Raw genomic sequence first — 16019 nt, 5'->3', positions numbered from 1 at the left:
CCGTGCTTATCTTTAGAGCATTTGACAAACAGCCTGGTTAAAAACCGGGCTGATGACATTTGAAAGCAAGCACGTTTGGTACGTAAAGGCTCTGCAGACTGAGACTTTCCTTTCCACGCGTGGGAGAAGCATGCGATGCCGGACTCAAACCGGAGCGGCTCCAGCCCCTCAGAAATCACCATATGCTCAAACGATTTGCTGTCACGCACCAGGGGCGAAAAAAAAGCGCAAACGGATACTCAATTTTTAAAAAAGCTGCAGCTCGGGAAACGGAATGCCTCGAAACCTGCAGTTGAATTCACGCATATTTTAGACAGATGTATCCCTCTCCCATACTCATTTTGGACTTATATCTTATGAATGGGTAAATTGTTCTGTGTGATTAATGATTTAACTAGACATAAACAAGTTAGCGTGAATAACAGTCAGGAACCAGCTGATTCTCAGCACGGCACAAGGGTAAATGCACTTTTAGACCAGCTAGCTCGTCCTTCAGCAAAGAAGGTAATTCATCCTCTGCCTGTAAATACATGAAAAATCCCATTTTCTAACTTCAACAGCATTTAAAACCACGTTCGGGTTAAAACAGCCTGTTGAACGTTCATTTAGGTTAAAAAGAAGAGGTAGAAGCCACTAAAATCTCTACACGGGACCCCGCCTATATCGTTAGCAACGGTAATCAATTTTAATGACAGATTTGGAAACACGCGCTACTAATATGGATTGTAGTTCCATAAAATGCCACCCTCATTCCGGCTGCATGCCACGTCCAGCCCTGCTGGGGACTTCACGATTTTAGGAGCTTTGACATCTCAAACTTTGCATCTAGTTCTCCACCCCCGGTTCTTAAATTCATCCTTAATTTATCCAGCTGAAGAGCTAAAACACGCTTCCAGATCTCCCTCTTGTGGTCACCGCTCTTCAAGAAAAAACGTTTAGCTGAACTGAAAAGAAAATGATTCTATGATTCTATGAAGTGACGAAACGCACGTGTGCAAAGCATCCAACTTAACGGGAGGAAAGCCCTTTCTAAACTGAGGAAGTATAGAAAAATAACCCCCTATTTCACCTAATGTTAAAGTTATACCGTCGATTGGACTGCAAGAGCCGAACGCATTTTTAACACTGAATAAATTATTTCATTAAATAGCAAACCTAATGTAATAGTAATAACTGCTCTGGACACTGAACGTTTGCACCGAAGGACATTAATTGATTTTTTTTCAGGGGCAAATTATCCAAGATTTTTGCAACTCTTTGCCGGGCTAAACACCCTAAATTTAATACTTTCCAGGTCATGGACTGCATCTCCTGTTACAGAGAAGGAGAGGTTTTTGAGCAATTCTGTGATATAAATCATGGGCAGAATGCAAACTCAAATGGACACATATTTATATATATGTGTCTTACGATTTTTAACATGAAATTCTGTTTTCAGGAAGACAGCAGTTGAACCTCGTCAGAAGAACAGATGGTTGGAAGAGCTGCTTCTAGATCACAGTTTGGAACACCTACAGGCTTTTTTTTTCCGTGTGATTTCTCATTTGTTGGATATTCTGGAAGTAACATCTTTTACAAGACATCCACTGAGCTGCCCAAATGAGGGATTTCTGTTTCCATGGAAATTTGCATCTTTCTGCATCTGGGAGAGAAGGGGTATTCAAAACGAAGCCAGATTTTTTTTTCCAACTCCCTGAAAAATTGAACTGCCCCTCGTATTACTATTTCAGAAAGAGGAGTGTGTCGTTAATTCATTTCTGGGATCACAGCGGGTGCTGACTGCAAAGAACTAACGGCCGAGAGAAAAACGCCGAGAACATCAAGTTCTTTGCGCAGCCGGTTAAGGTCTGCAGCGCTTACAGCTCTCGTACGACACCTCTCGGGGCTTCAAGTCCTTCTACTGTACAAACTAAAATAGTTTAAGGGAAGTATTTGTGGAAGAAAGGCACGCGCTTGAAAAATAACACTGTAAAACTCCCGTTTGGTTGTAGAGGTACCTGGCAGACACGTTCGTTGTGAAGGAAACACATTCATTAACGAACGTCAGCGGTGTTGTTCCGGTGATGTCTTCCCACTGGGCAGGGGTGGTTCCTCCTGAAATGATAGAGATTTAAAAAAAGAAAAATTAAAACCAAGTCCCAATTAAAAATTAATTAATTAAAAAACTAAGCCTGCAACTTTCTTGCTCCTAAGAAATGTTTTCAATTCTTCTGAGTTTTTAACCGCCACGAAACCGGTAATAATCCCAGACGTGCCTTAGGTCCAACGTTATTCCCCTTAACGCTAGTAGGACTGTATGTGTTTCCCCTGAGAAAACAAAGCGCCCAAACGGTTTTCTCACGATGGCGTAACTGAGACCGAATGAGATGCTAATCGCTTTGGCGTCAGAGCGAGTATAAAGTGTTTGCCCCCCATCTTTTCCTCTGAGGCACACGGCGACGTTATGTCTGTACTACACTTACTCTCGGCAGAGGTAAGCTGGTTCTCAACAAACAAGCTGTAAGGATCACGCAAAAAAAACCCTCAAACCCGAAGTCTATGATTATATTACACCTCTCTTGTTAGTCCAAGCAACACGTGTTATTTCTGCTATCAAGTAATTGCTGGGAAAGTAGTTTATTTCCACAGCCCCTCATCCCAGTCAGGTTTTCAACCAGGCTTTCCGTGTGTACAATCAGTTTAACGTATTCAAGCCCACCACGACTGAGAATTTCAAGAGGCACGTAAAAAGTTCCGAGCGTGCGCATCCTACCTGTTATGCTGCACAGTAACCGTAGGGTGGGTGTATCGCCTCCGTAACCATTCATGAGCCCGTCGCTGGAGGCCTTGGGGACGGGAATGGTCATGGTGATGGGTTTATGGAACTTCCTCCTCCTGGGCTCCAGCGTGACTATAGGACTGAAGGTAGCCTTGTTGCCTAAAATCTTCTTTATAAGCTCAGTATGCATAGGTTGAGCCTTTCCAAAGCAAAAGACAGTAACAGCACGGTTACTTGAAACAGTTTGATGAGTACGTAAGGAACTGGGGCTGTACGCCGCCACGCAATCCTTAAGTTTTCACACTAAACGGCGCGGTTTCCCATGAAAATCTGCAGACGGCAGAACTGGCTGCCAGTGAGAAGGGGAGACCTCCCTTGTTCAACTTTCCCACGCCTTCCTCCTCTTCCTGTCTCCCCTTTCTTGGTGCTTTACAGCATTAATTTCATTCACTTAACCAGTAGCAAATGATTCCCTTGTCACTTTTTTCCGTCCCTTTGACCTAGTTATTATTTGTACCGCTCTGATGCCTGGGTCGGGGCAACCCCGAGCACCGCTATAGGCTGGGCAGTGACTGGCGTGAGAGCAGCCCTGAAGAAAAGGACTTGGGGGTGCTGGTGGACGAGACGCTCAACACGAGCCGTCAGTGCGCACTTGCAGCCCAGAAAGCCAATCGTATCCTGGGCTGCATCAGGAGAAGCGCGGCCAGCAGGTCGAGGGAGGTGATTCTCCCCCTCTACTCCACTCTCGTGAGACCCCACCTGGAGTACTGCGTCCAATTCTGGAGCCCCTGCTACAAGAGAGATATGGACGTGCCGGAACGTGTCTAGAGAAGGGCCACAAGGATGATCAGAGGGCTGGAGCACCTCTCCTGTGAGGACAGGCTGAGAGAGCTGGGGTTGTTCAGTCTGGAGAAAAGAAGGCTCTGAGGAGACCTTACAGTGGCCTACCACTGTCTTAAGGGGGCCTACAAGAAAGCTGGCGAGGGACTTTTTAGGGTGCCGGGTAATGGTAGGACTAGAGGGAATGGATTAAAACTAGAGATGGGACGATTCAGACTGGACGTTAGGAAGAAGTTCTTCACCATGAGGGTGGTGAGACACTGGAACAGGTTGCCCAGAGAGGTGGTGGAAGCCCCATCCCTGGAAGCTTTTAAGGCCAGGCTGGACGGGGCTCTGAGCAACCTCATCTAGTGGGAGGTGTCCCTGCCCACGGCAGGGGGGTTGGAACTAGATGATCTTTAAGGTCCTTTCCGACCCTGACAATTCTACGATTCTATGATTAGAAGTATTTAAGAAATTGTTCTATGCCTTACACTGATATCATCATCACCACCAAAATTAGGTGCTTTCCCCAAGATGATACAGGCAGTTAACAGACAGGAATCTGAATTAACTGGAACACCCAAAGGTTGACCACTTGCTTTGACTTTTGCATGGATTTTTTTTTTTTTTCTTAATTATTATTACCCCAAGCATCCTAGACAACGGCATACAATACGCCAAGCTGAATATGTTGGTGCTTCATTCAAAGAAGGTGCTTTTGCACTTTAAAAAAAAAAAAAAAAAAAAAAAAGGGAAAAAAAAAAGAAAGATAAGCCTTGTAGTTGTTAGTTGTTTCATTGTACCTGGAGGCCAACACGAATCCGTTTGGTTAGAGCCCCCTCTGGGAAGACCGCCTGCACTTGGGGCACCACCGTGCTGCTCAGCACCCCTCCCTCCGGTCCGATGAGGTTGCTGTCCTGTTTGATGCGGGAAACCACCGCGAAATACTGCGGGAAATCTCGGGTGATGATGCGGCAGATCCGTTTCTTCTCGAGCTCCTCTGGCGTGTCAAGCACTGGGGCCGGAAGAGAAGACGGTCAGAAGACAGGGATTTCGTAGGAACAACATTGTGAACCTTCAAAACGCGTTCACGCTTTTCACCGTTTAACCGCGATTTACAGAAGTATTTTGTCTAGAAATCAAAGGGGAAGAAGAAACATACCCCAGTATTTTAAGTTCAGCTAAAACAGAGCAATCAAGAAAGGGACAGACAGAACAACTAACTGAAGGGAGCTTAAGACAGCAAACTGAGACCGTGTTGACAGCATCCCCAGAATCAGCAGGTGAACAAGCGAAGGGATCGGCCCAAGCCCCTTTCTGCTTCCCATGTTTACGCTACGGCCCGGAGCAGCGTCGAGGAAACTAAGCTTCAAATCAAAACAGCGTCAAAGTAGGAGTTCAGCTTTAAGTATGCGAGTTGTGAGTTGGCTCGTTCACTTTTGCTTTTTTTTTGTTGTTTTGTGTTTTTTGGTTTTTTGTGTTTTTTTTTTTTTTTTTTTTTAAAAGCCATCAAAATTAATAACAAATTCTGCCGATCGTAGACAGCCCAAGGCCATTCTGTTCTCTGAGAAAACAAGAGTACCCATCACTGACATCTCCTCCCACACATGCAGCTCCTCGGATAGGATTAGTACGATAATTGCCTTGTTTTGGAAGGATGTTTGCCACGGAAGCTTTTTGTTTAACACTCTGCAAAGGAGCAGTGGAAAACAGAAGTCTAGCATCTATTCTCAAGTTTGTGACGGTAGATGTTGTTTTGCCCCGCTAGTTGCACAGAGTACCCGGTGCTTCTGCTGGCTCCTGTGCTGAGAACGTGATTACGCTCCAGCGCGACTGAAATGAAGTATCTGGAGAACGCGGTGCCAAAAAATTGGAGGGCGGACCAAACACGAGGTGCGAAATCGAATAAATGGTAAAAAGCCATGACCCAGCGAGAGAAGCAATGCAGGAGAGGAATAAAAAAACCCCCAAAGCCACACCGGATACCTTCGTCCATCCCATTCAAGATTTCGTTCAGCTCGTCCTCGGTGTATTCGCAGAAATGCTCCTTCCAGCTGTCCCCGTTCTCGCTGCGCAGGATCACCAGCTCTCTCTCTTTCCCACGCAGAGCAGCAAAATGGGGGATCTCCACAATCACAGGCCTGGCACAGCAACACAGCGCGTTAAACGCACACGGGAGAGAGGAAGAAACAGGATTAACAGCAACTCTATTCCGTCTGCTACAAAGTGACCTGGAATTCTACCTGTTGCGCTGGAATATTTTGGCACAATCCTAAACTAGTAGGTCACGAACACGTACGCGATTTTTACAGGGACCCAGTAAATGCCGAAGGACAGATTAGAAAGTGCATTCACCTCGTTCCACAGTGTGAATGGTATTTGGTGAGGTAACAAGTGCTTAGCTACAAATTTGATAATTGTTTCGCAACTTCATTAAAAAAAAAAAAAAAAAAAAAATCATGCTGGTTTTGGGTGTCACTACTGTCTGGGTTAACCTGTGCAACTTCATTTCAAAGAGAATCTACTGTAACGTATACGAAGAGCGGGACAAATTCTGATCTCACTTATACTAGCGCAAATCAGAATAATTTCATTGCAATGGTGTCCTGCGCCAATTTCACTTCACCGCTAATTCTACGTATTCCAATGAATTTATTCCTGATTTACACTCTGGGAGAGATAAAGGAGGTCTGAGGAGATCGGCTGGGTTTCTATTTCCGTATAGGAGATAAGAATTTGCCTTGTTGCCTTACAAGCAGATGTCAATATATGTATCAGTCCATATATATATATACACACACATACAACACATATGTGTACATATAATATATCTATATTTATATGCACATATACATACACACTCTTAGAAACAAGAGAGCAAATACAAATAGATTTGTAGATACACTTCTCTAATCAGAGGACTCAGTTTACCATGTACATAGTAAACGTCACGTGTTCCATTAGACTGGTGACATCCAACGTATAACTCATTGATTATTCATTCCTCGACACAAAAGACATCTTAAAATTTACAGTAGATTCCTTTTTTTTTTTTTTTTTTTTTTTTTGTCCCAATCCAGGTTGCTTTGCTACAGACACCAAGCACATCACTAGGAAGATTTCATGCCAAAACAAAAATGAAGGCCACAGTACTCGAAGAAAAAAGATACAAACATACCACCAAAACAAAACCACAGACCACACGGGTTGAGAAATGGTCCACCAAGGGTTAGGTATACAAAATTTCAAATGATAGAGAGGGACAGTATCATGGGCATAATGACATAAAAAAATCATATTGCAGGAGGAGGAGAAGAACGGGGAGGTCAGCATCCATCAATTTGTTTCAAGTCTCTCCTACCCAAGGAATTTGGTCCCAGGAGGCCCCAGCTGAAGGATTCGGCTGACCAAGCTTTCTCCCTCATTAAGTGGGGGAGGAGCCGTAGGCAGATGAAGTTTACTGAGTACATCCAAAGCAGCAGTGAAAGAAAGAACATAAATAAACTTTTATGTACTTTTTGTGCCGGAAGGCCAGCGCCACTGTCTGGTCCACAGAGTGGAATTAGGCTGTACACTGAATAAGGTTCCGTCCTAGCGGTAGACAATTTGGTGACCCAAATCGGCAAAGTTAGTTCCGTTAATTCAGGCTCTTTTCTTGCTTATGGGAAGGGAAGGGGAGCGTTGGCAGCCAACGCAATGGGGACAGGATTCGGGCCTTAGAATGCATCTCTGCAAACAGTCATTTTCTGATGTTACCGCCAGCACAACACCTAGCGAAACACTTGCAGGAAGGCCACAAAGTGCTGAGAATGACTAAACCTGTGCTATGGCCTGGTCTTTCAGGTGAGACGTTCTCCTTAGATAGAGAAACCATTAAAAAGAAAACGGGAGACACGCTTAAGGTCCGTTTGTGTGTGACAAAAGATAATGGCAAGACCGAATGTGACGGCACGATATCTCTTGCGCTCTTTAGAGTTCTTTTTTTTTTTTTTTCAGAACTGCGTCTTGCTATTTTACCGGATTACAGCAAACAGCGAAAGAGCCAAACCGTGTCCGGGGGATGTTCTCCTTTCACGCTGGCAGTTCAAAACTACCAATCGACTTTTTTCCTCTCCCTAAGCTCAAACTTTTGCAAAAAGCACTAACGAAGATAGTGGCTCTGATGACTGCCCGTTATAAACGGATTTTAAAGCAACTGATTTGTTTTGAAATGGATTTAGACTATTGCTGTTTACAGTTTCCAAATTAAGCTATTTATTGTAATAGAAGGGGTTCCTTCGATCATCCACTTTTGGATGCCACAGTTGACAGGGAGAACAGTTGGTAAAACAAATGAAAAAAAAAAAGAAAAAGTGTGGATAACTGCTGCTTTCAGCTGAAAACTGCTAAAACAAGCTCAGCAGCAGCCACAAATCTGATCTTTCCATGGGTTTTGCAGCACGGGACAAAAGAAACGGCCAAGGCATTCCAGGGTTGTCCTATTGCTTAATTTAGCCATTTCAACCCCAGAAAAATCAAAGGCGCTGTGCTTCCCTGCTAGGCCAAATTGCTGGTAACACAACACAAGTCTCTAAAATAAGCCGCCGTAACTTGTGTTGTATTTGCAGCGGGCTTTCCGTTCGGGTTTTAGATCAGTGCTGTGCGATTCACGCCTCAGAGGTAGGTTATTTCAATAGAGCATGAACCGCCTTTCCTGGCTCTCGAGGGCTCTTTTCCCACCATAATACCACAACGCTGCGTAATAATTACGTCCAAGGAAGCACGTTAACCTTATCTCTAGCGGTTAAAACGCCCGTTTTTCAAAGGAAAAGGCGTAAAAGCTGTGTGAATTGTTAACTAACAACTGATTCGTATTTGGCCTGACCAGCCTGTCACCACACGTTACAAACACTTCGCTTTCTGTTCAAGCCTCGAGAAAGGAACCATTTCAGTGCAACTCGCAAAGAGAGGAAAAAACGGACCGGACATTTTTCCTTTAGGCCCTACGGGCACCCCTTACCCAAGAAACTGAGCACCAGAAGGTCCGACTTCAATCAGGCGGCTGGCCAGCCCTTCGCCTTCCACCATGGGAGGCATGGTGGCCAGGCGGTGGCGTTTCACCAGCCGGCAAGTCACTCGCGTGGGAGCCGTGCATTTCCGCGGCGGGATAATGATTCGTAGGCCGTTATGTCTGCAACCTCTCATGGCGCCCCCGCGAGCATCCACCATGAAGCTAACTAGGAAGCTGAAAAATCAGGGAGGGGGCGGGGGGAAGGGAAAGAAAAAAATTAGATACGAACCACGTCAAAACTCCTTTGGTTATGTTCCGCTTACGTTAACAAACGACGTATGCAAATATAGCTCTTTCTCAAGATGTACAATTGGAAAAAGCCTTTCTCCCATTGTGAAGCACCAAATCATGCTCAGATCACTTATTAATTAAACTGACAACCGCTATCTAAGAGTTCTTCACGGCAAGTCTTATTTTTCGGTGCTGCTGCAGGTAAAAATACCAGCAGTCGCTAATTCATGTGAGCCCGCGTGGACGTACCTATTGGAGACAAAGCCAAGTGCAAAGAGCACTACTCTGTACCTGCGAGCATTTATTATTGTAAAGTTGGCATTCTTTAAGTACTTTACGAGCAAATACATCTCATCGAAGAAAATTATTTATGACTCGAGAATTTCAAGCCAATTCTGATTGGAAGGGTTGTTGGGTTGGGTTGGTTTTTTTTAGGTTACCTATATCATTTTCTAGTTATTTGGTAAACTGTAATTTCTAACAAGAAACAAATTTCTTTCTGGAGTGCGGGGACGCAATTTGTAATGCACCAGTGGAGGTAGCACCTATTTATACAAAAAGCCCAACACGTCTTCATTTTTTTAAGCCAAATTTGGATTTTGGTGAGATGACCATAGGTCACTGTCTCAAAGGTTTATTGATGGATTTTTGTTTTTCTCTGTTATTTTGCACGGCAATACAACGTCCCCGTGGGAAACCTACAGCGAGCCACCTACAGGGAGCCCTCTTCTAGCACACAGCAAATTATCTCATTTATTTCTTTTTCTTTAGAAGGGAGAAAAACATTTCATGGAATTTCTTTTATGCTGAACTTCTTATAGTTCCATAGGTAACCAACAGGTAGATTTTGATAGGTTTGTTATAAAGATCGGGGACATTCTTGGGAAAGGTGTAGAAGTACTTCCATTTTTTAACTTTTTTAATTTTTGTTTTTTACTGGTTTATGACTTCGGATCATGCCTGATGTGGGATGGGAATGTCAGGTTGTTGGAAGTGAAAATAACAGTAGATGAGACAGAACGGTATCAGGCCTACTTCTAGCCACTAAAATAGAATCATCACATGGGGAGTCGCAGAAATGCTACTGAAGGACCTGCAATAGAGAGAAGCCCTTATAACACGAGTAACAAACCCGGGGCGGGGGGTTCCACCGTCCCCCTTGACCGTTCTGCGCAACCAACATTGCATCCACTCATTGTCCACACGGCTACGAGGAATTCCACATGCTGTTAAGAACACAACACTCAACACGCCGTGCAAAGTCGGAGAAATGGATGATGGAGAGGAGCCACAAGCGCCGGTCAGAAGCACACCATGCACCACGGATGCCAGTCTTTCTCACACATGCAGTCTCCTATTCTACTGCCATTCATATACCTCTAGGTTTTGTTTAGTGTAAAACTCTGGGCAGTACAACCATTATCTCATTCCTTTAGAGGTTGGTGTTTCTGTGGTTTTAAACAAGGGGGGAAAAAAAGAACATGAAAACATTTTACAGCTTTTCGATTCGCTGGGGATTAATTTAGAAAAAAAAATGGGAGCTTCCTCCATAAAATACATACTTTATACATTTTAGAGCACAGATGAAAGAAGAGCTTAAGAGATACTAAACGCTCAATTGTTGCAACAACGCTCTACCGTCTGCATTGCAATTTTCCTTTAACTGCACAAAGTAGCGTTATCAAAGTGGTTCTGAATGACGTTTCAGAGCATCGGCCCAAGTCTCTCTTATAACGGGCGCGTTATAACACTGAGCGCTGGAAGAACTTTCACATTTTGACGCTGACACTATGAGCAACAGAAGCGCTACCCCCTCAATTACCAGAAGCTAATGAGCGCTCTTGCTGCATCAAATTAGCATTCGCATTTCTCATCGTGTAAGCTGTCACGAATACAATTTTGAGGATTCGATTATCTTCCTTATTGACGTAATGCTCCAGATTGTGTACTTTAACCACTGGTTTGTCTCCATCGCTGCCCATCACTGAAATATCAGTGCTAGGTCATCCGTCTGTCTTACGTTCGCCTTCGCTTATGTCCCCTTTTGTGTCTCAGCAGTGCCAAAACCACTGTTAACTGCCAGAAGAATACACACGCACAAAAGGCCCAAATCAAATAATCCCCTTTCTGACCACGCTAATGGCTTCTGTCGTTTTTAACACGGCGCTCTTTCCCCGTATAGTCGTTCCTTTCAGACTAATTAAAAAATAAGCTGAAATGGCAGTGCCTTCTCATAAGCGCACGTTACACAGTTAAGATAACTAGCTTGTGGTGTAGAACCAATATAAAAGCTGAAAAAGCAGAATTAGTTTTTGATTTTGAGCATCCGTAACAAACTGGTATCTCGCCTCGCAGCCGTAGCCCTGCGTTCCCACCCCTGCCAAACTTGGGATCAATTAAAAACGGAGCATGGCATTTGTCTCTAGGAAGCGCCGGAGATGGGAAGGGGTAGTTGGGCGTGCTCGGGCCTTCAAATTGCAGCTCTTGCTTTCAGTTTCAGGTCACTCAACGTGCCTCGCGGGTCGGAGCAAGGTCTGCCGGTGAATCGACCATGAGGTCTATCAGCCACCTATCCCTGAAGCACACCATTGCTCCGAAGAGTGGGACAATAGGCAAAGCTAAGCGTCATTGGAAGGTGGACACAAAGATAACAGTGGTTAGGATAAAGCCAGTAGGACGTTATGATTATTCACTGTAAAAACCAGCTGTTCTTGTGTGGAGTCCTCAACACAAGAAGGACATGGACCTGTCGGAACGGGTCCAGTGGAGGGCCACAAAGATGCTGGGAGGGCTGGAGCCCCTCTGCTGTGAGGACAGGCTGAGAGAGCTGGGGGGGTTCAGCCTGGAGAAGAGAAGGCTCCGGGGAGACCTTCCAGCCCCTTCCAGTCCCTAAAGGGGGCGTGCAGCAAGTATGGGGAGGGACTCTTTATCAGGGAGTGTAAAGATAGGACGCAGGGTAATGGCCTCAAACTGAAAGAGGGGAGACTTAGATTGGATATCAGGAAGAAATTCTTTCCTGTGAGGGTGGTGAGGCAATGGAACAGGTTGCCCAAGGAAGTTATCAATGCCCCATCCCTGGAGGTGTTCAAGGCCAGGTTGGACAGGGCTTGGAGAAACCTCGTCTGGTGGGAGGTGTCCCTGCCCAGGGCAGGAGGGCTGGAACTAGACGGTCTTTAAGGTCCCTTCCAACCCGAACCATTCTGTGATTCTGTACAGATCAAATATATTTACTAAATAATGAGACACTGTCTGGCAAACAGGAGAATACACCAAAAAATAGATTTGTGCTGTATCCCTGAAACAGAGCCCCAGATGGAATGGGAGGTTCCTGACGGGTTCGGTGACTTCTGGAGGAGTCTGAAGCCACCCAGGAGACCGCAAGGACCCTCAAGCTGCTGGGCAGCCGAGTTCAGGCAAACACACAATAGCCTGAGGGCAGCAGTGAGAGACTGGTGCCAATTATCGCGCTAAATATGGAGGAGCTGGTTCCCCAAACCAGCTACGTACTGCTATGAAATTCCCAGAAAACAATTTCAGAGAACCCGCATGAATACAGCGCAAAAGAAAGAAGCTGAAGGGGGAGATTCCTCAGCTCCAGAGCCGTGGCATAAACGCCTGAAAGGATAGCACAAAGGATGCAGGATTTGTGGAGCTGACACAGAATGGGAAAAAATATGTTCTTTTCCACCATACCACCCTGTTTATCTCCCAAACTTTTACCACGTTCACTTTTTCAGCCACTTATTTAATTTGATTTCTTTTTATCTCTTTTTTTTTTTTTTTTTTTTTTTAAATCAGTACACTTAAGGTAACTTTGGGTAGGCAATAGAGCCAAGCAAATAATTCATAACAAAGCATTTCCTGAATTGTTGCAGCCTCTTTTTCTGCCTATTTGCCATATAATAGGGCACTTGGATGGTGACATTACTGTTCCAGGACTGGAAAAGCTTTGCCCTTTTGAAGGACTCCGTATCTCAAGATACAAATAATCCCTACAAAACTTAATGCACGACATAAAACGTGCTTTCTGAGATACCTGCATTTAGGGACGTGAAAAAAAATTGTAACGTAAAGGAAACGTAAAATGCAAAGTAATTATTTTGTTGCCCACGCACACGCACGTTATTTTTCCTCTCCCTGACGTTTCTTTTTTACCAGATGGCAAGTGAGACGACTGAGATAGGAAGAGACTGGACTCAAATGAACAAACAGAACTAGCGGGAACAGGAGAGGTAAATCTTTGCATCAGTCATCCCCGCTCTGATTTAAAACTTCTTAAGATCCTCCTTCAGCAAAGGGCACTGGGCACCTCTGCTGATACCAACTCAGGGGGCGTAAAAAGTGACTTTTGGCAGGAAACTCAGGGTTTACCCCATGTTCCAGCCGCAGGAAGCACTACCAACCATCTACGAACAGAGAATGAAGAGGAGAGGGCTCATTAGAGAGACACACAACCGGCTGGGAGGAGTTTAAAAGGGGAGGGGGAAAAGAAAAAAAAAAAGGAAAAAAAAAGAAAAAAAAGGAAAAAAAAAGAAAAAAAGGAAAAAAAAAGAAAAAAAGGAAAAAAAAAGAAAAAAGAAAAAAGGGAAAAAACAGAAAAAAAAAGGAAAAAATGTCAATAAAAGGGATTAAAGGGAATCAGAAAGCTCTTGTCTTACAGGTTGTCAGTAGGAGAGGAGAAGGAAGCATCCTAAAAAAATTAGGCTGGTAAACGTTCTTTACGTGAATCTTGGATAATTTATTATAATATTAAAAATTAAAGAAAACGTAAAAGAAACCAAAACAACTCACGGGAACTCCGTGTAGGTATAAGAGCTACAGTTTTCAGAAGGGGTTAAAAATGACGTAATAGGGAAAGGAAAACCTTAGCAGGGACTAATGATGGCCGGGAGGAATGAGGTAAAACTGAGGAGAGGGAAAACAACATAAAGAGGACAAGACTTCTGGACAGCTGATAAGTAGGAAAACAGGGATTTTTAGCCATTTAGAACAATGCCATTTAAAACAGAGCTATTTAAAACAAAGGGGGCCAAAATAAGGGAACTGATTGATCAAGCAATGCATCAAAATTACACGTACTTTTCATCAGCAAAAGTCTATTTCAGAACACGCTTTAAATGTCCGTCCAATAATGACTATATATAAGGGAAGCATCCTTCTTTAGCGCTGACTTCAGTTTACCTTGGCGACCCATGGCAAGAACTTAAATTTCAATTAAGTGATGATTCCAAACTCAAACTCAAAGCAGACGATGGGTTAAAGCAGAAAAGTCAAAATTTGTATGTCAAGGGCAACAACGAGACGGTCTTCCTCAATACTAAGACAGCCTGCGAGTAAGTTTCATTTTCTGCCGGTTTTAAAGGTTCGGTTCGAAACGATGCACGACACAAACACGTGCCCCTGACGGTCTTGCAATCTGGGTCGGTACCGAGCTGCCCTGAGATGTAGCAAGGCGGCAGTCCAACGTAATAGCCAAATCAATGAAACAAAGTCGGGCGGGGGAAATCATTGCCTTCTCTCTTCTAAAGAGAATGAAGGGGAAATCAGGATTTACTTTTTTTTTTTGAAGAAAAACTAAAGAACAAAAGCAGTTCTTTTCTCGGAGTGAGTTATAGACTGCAGTGGAGTCTATACGTGCTTCTGGTTAAACACGCGGTTAGCAGTTAGATCAAGCATCGTCCATTTTCCCCTAATTTAGCAATGCTTCCTCATAAATAAGAGAGGCCATTGCGTTCTCTTTAATTTTAGAGCAATTAAAAACTACACGCTTGCCATACGAAAGGTAACTATCTCAAATAACGCTGGCTACAGCATCCTGCTGGTTGAGGGCATCTACAAAAGGCCCCTAAATCTTCCAGGCTGTTTCCATGCCTTCTACAGGGAGCGGAGCAAACAGCAATGGGTTTTCTAACGGTTCCACTTGAGTTGGCTCCATTTTACCTCAACCCAGGACAGAACAAAACACGGACAAATATATACGCATGGGATTTATCCACCTTACAAGGACAAAAGGTTGGGGTGTATTTTCATGAAATACTTGTATTTTAGATCTGAGCCTGAGTTATCCCCTTTGCGGATTTGATTCATACGGAATTTATTCATGTGGAATTAATTCTGTATCTACGCTCACTCGAAGGATAATGGCAGGATGAACAAATAAAATAAAAAAATGGATGTGTCAGCGCTGCGGGGGGTGTGTGTGTGTGTGTGAAAGAAGACACTTTATTCTGTTCTTTTTGAAGAATCCCTGTCATGTAAATAGCTTTGCAGAAGAGTCACGGTTTCGGGTGGCTGCGAACGCAAAAGCATGTTGGCACTCAAAGGCGCCTCTCATTCTGCAGCATCATTGGAAGAGCCATGCAAACCTCGCGGCGTCAAACGTCCTTCTACAACAGGCAAGAGTTCTTTGAACACACAAAACCCAGAATAGGCAAAATCAAACCAGCACCCACTTCCACCCGGGCAGGTCAGGTCGGATTATTCTCTCAAACTAGCTAGGCAGGCACACATGCTCTCGTCAGGTAGCAGGGAACAATAAAAAGGCCTACGACATTCTAGACACATTTTAAGAACTTTTCTGCGTACGTCATCTGAATTTTTAAAAGAAGCTGGGAAACGAGGAGATAGCAGCATTCAGTGTTAGTCGCGGTGTGAAGAAGCAGAAACAATCAGGGTGCTTCAGCCATTGTAAAGTGTTCAGCTGGAGGAGGAAAACTGATAAAGAGTCTGAAATTAAGGAAAAAAAGGCCTTGATCCAGCTCCCGCTGAATTCAACAGCAAGTCATTCAACTACCTCAGTGTGCTTTCCATCAGGCTGCAACTATGCCATCCATCGGCAAGGCAAAATACACATTCCAGGAGGACAAAAAACATGATCCTACACGGGGAACCACTAGCGAATTAACTCACGGCAACATTCTCTTCCCTGCATTAGTCAGCTACAGAGAGATTGAGCGACATGACCTAAAAAATACGGGTTTGTAGCTTGGGGTTTTATTTGGCCAATGAGTAATTTTACACAGCTGAATATTTTAGAAGATTTTCACCTTTCTACGGTTACGTTAAAGGAAACGAAGAGGTATCGTGCCAATAAACACTCGGTTTGCCACTCGGTGAGGACGATCTCCTTTGGGAAGGTACCGCTTCAGGCGTTCTGTG

General features: G+C 44.2%; 1 protein-coding gene across 16 annotated transcripts in view; it reads right to left on the bottom strand.

The window, feature by feature from the left end:
• Positions 1-16019, bottom strand: part of ANK2 (ankyrin 2) — a 334684-nt gene that overhangs the window by 38250 nt on the left and 280415 nt on the right. For 14 of the 16 annotated variants that reach the window (XM_074588630.1, XM_074588633.1, XM_074588636.1 and 11 more), the window contains 5 exons: positions 8580-8804; positions 5567-5721; positions 4384-4595; positions 2753-2957; positions 1998-2094 (listed from right to left, as the gene is read on the bottom strand). In XM_074588630.1, the coding sequence (XP_074444731.1) occupies positions 1998-2094; positions 2753-2957; positions 4384-4595; positions 5567-5721; positions 8580-8804 (894 nt within the window). Of the gene's footprint in view, positions 1-1997; positions 2095-2752; positions 2958-4383; positions 4596-5566; positions 5722-6941; positions 7041-8579; positions 8805-16019 lie in introns of all 16 variants that reach the window. The other 2 variants (XM_074588640.1, XM_074588626.1) reach the window with 1 other exon arrangement.

The sequence above is a fragment of the Larus michahellis genome, chromosome 5 (assembly GCF_964199755.1).
Source record: "Larus michahellis chromosome 5, bLarMic1.1, whole genome shotgun sequence".
NCBI classification, from domain to species: domain Eukaryota; kingdom Metazoa; phylum Chordata; class Aves; order Charadriiformes; family Laridae; genus Larus; species Larus michahellis.
The sequence above is the reverse complement of the archived record's forward strand: the minus strand, read 5'-3'. Positions and strand labels throughout refer to the sequence as shown.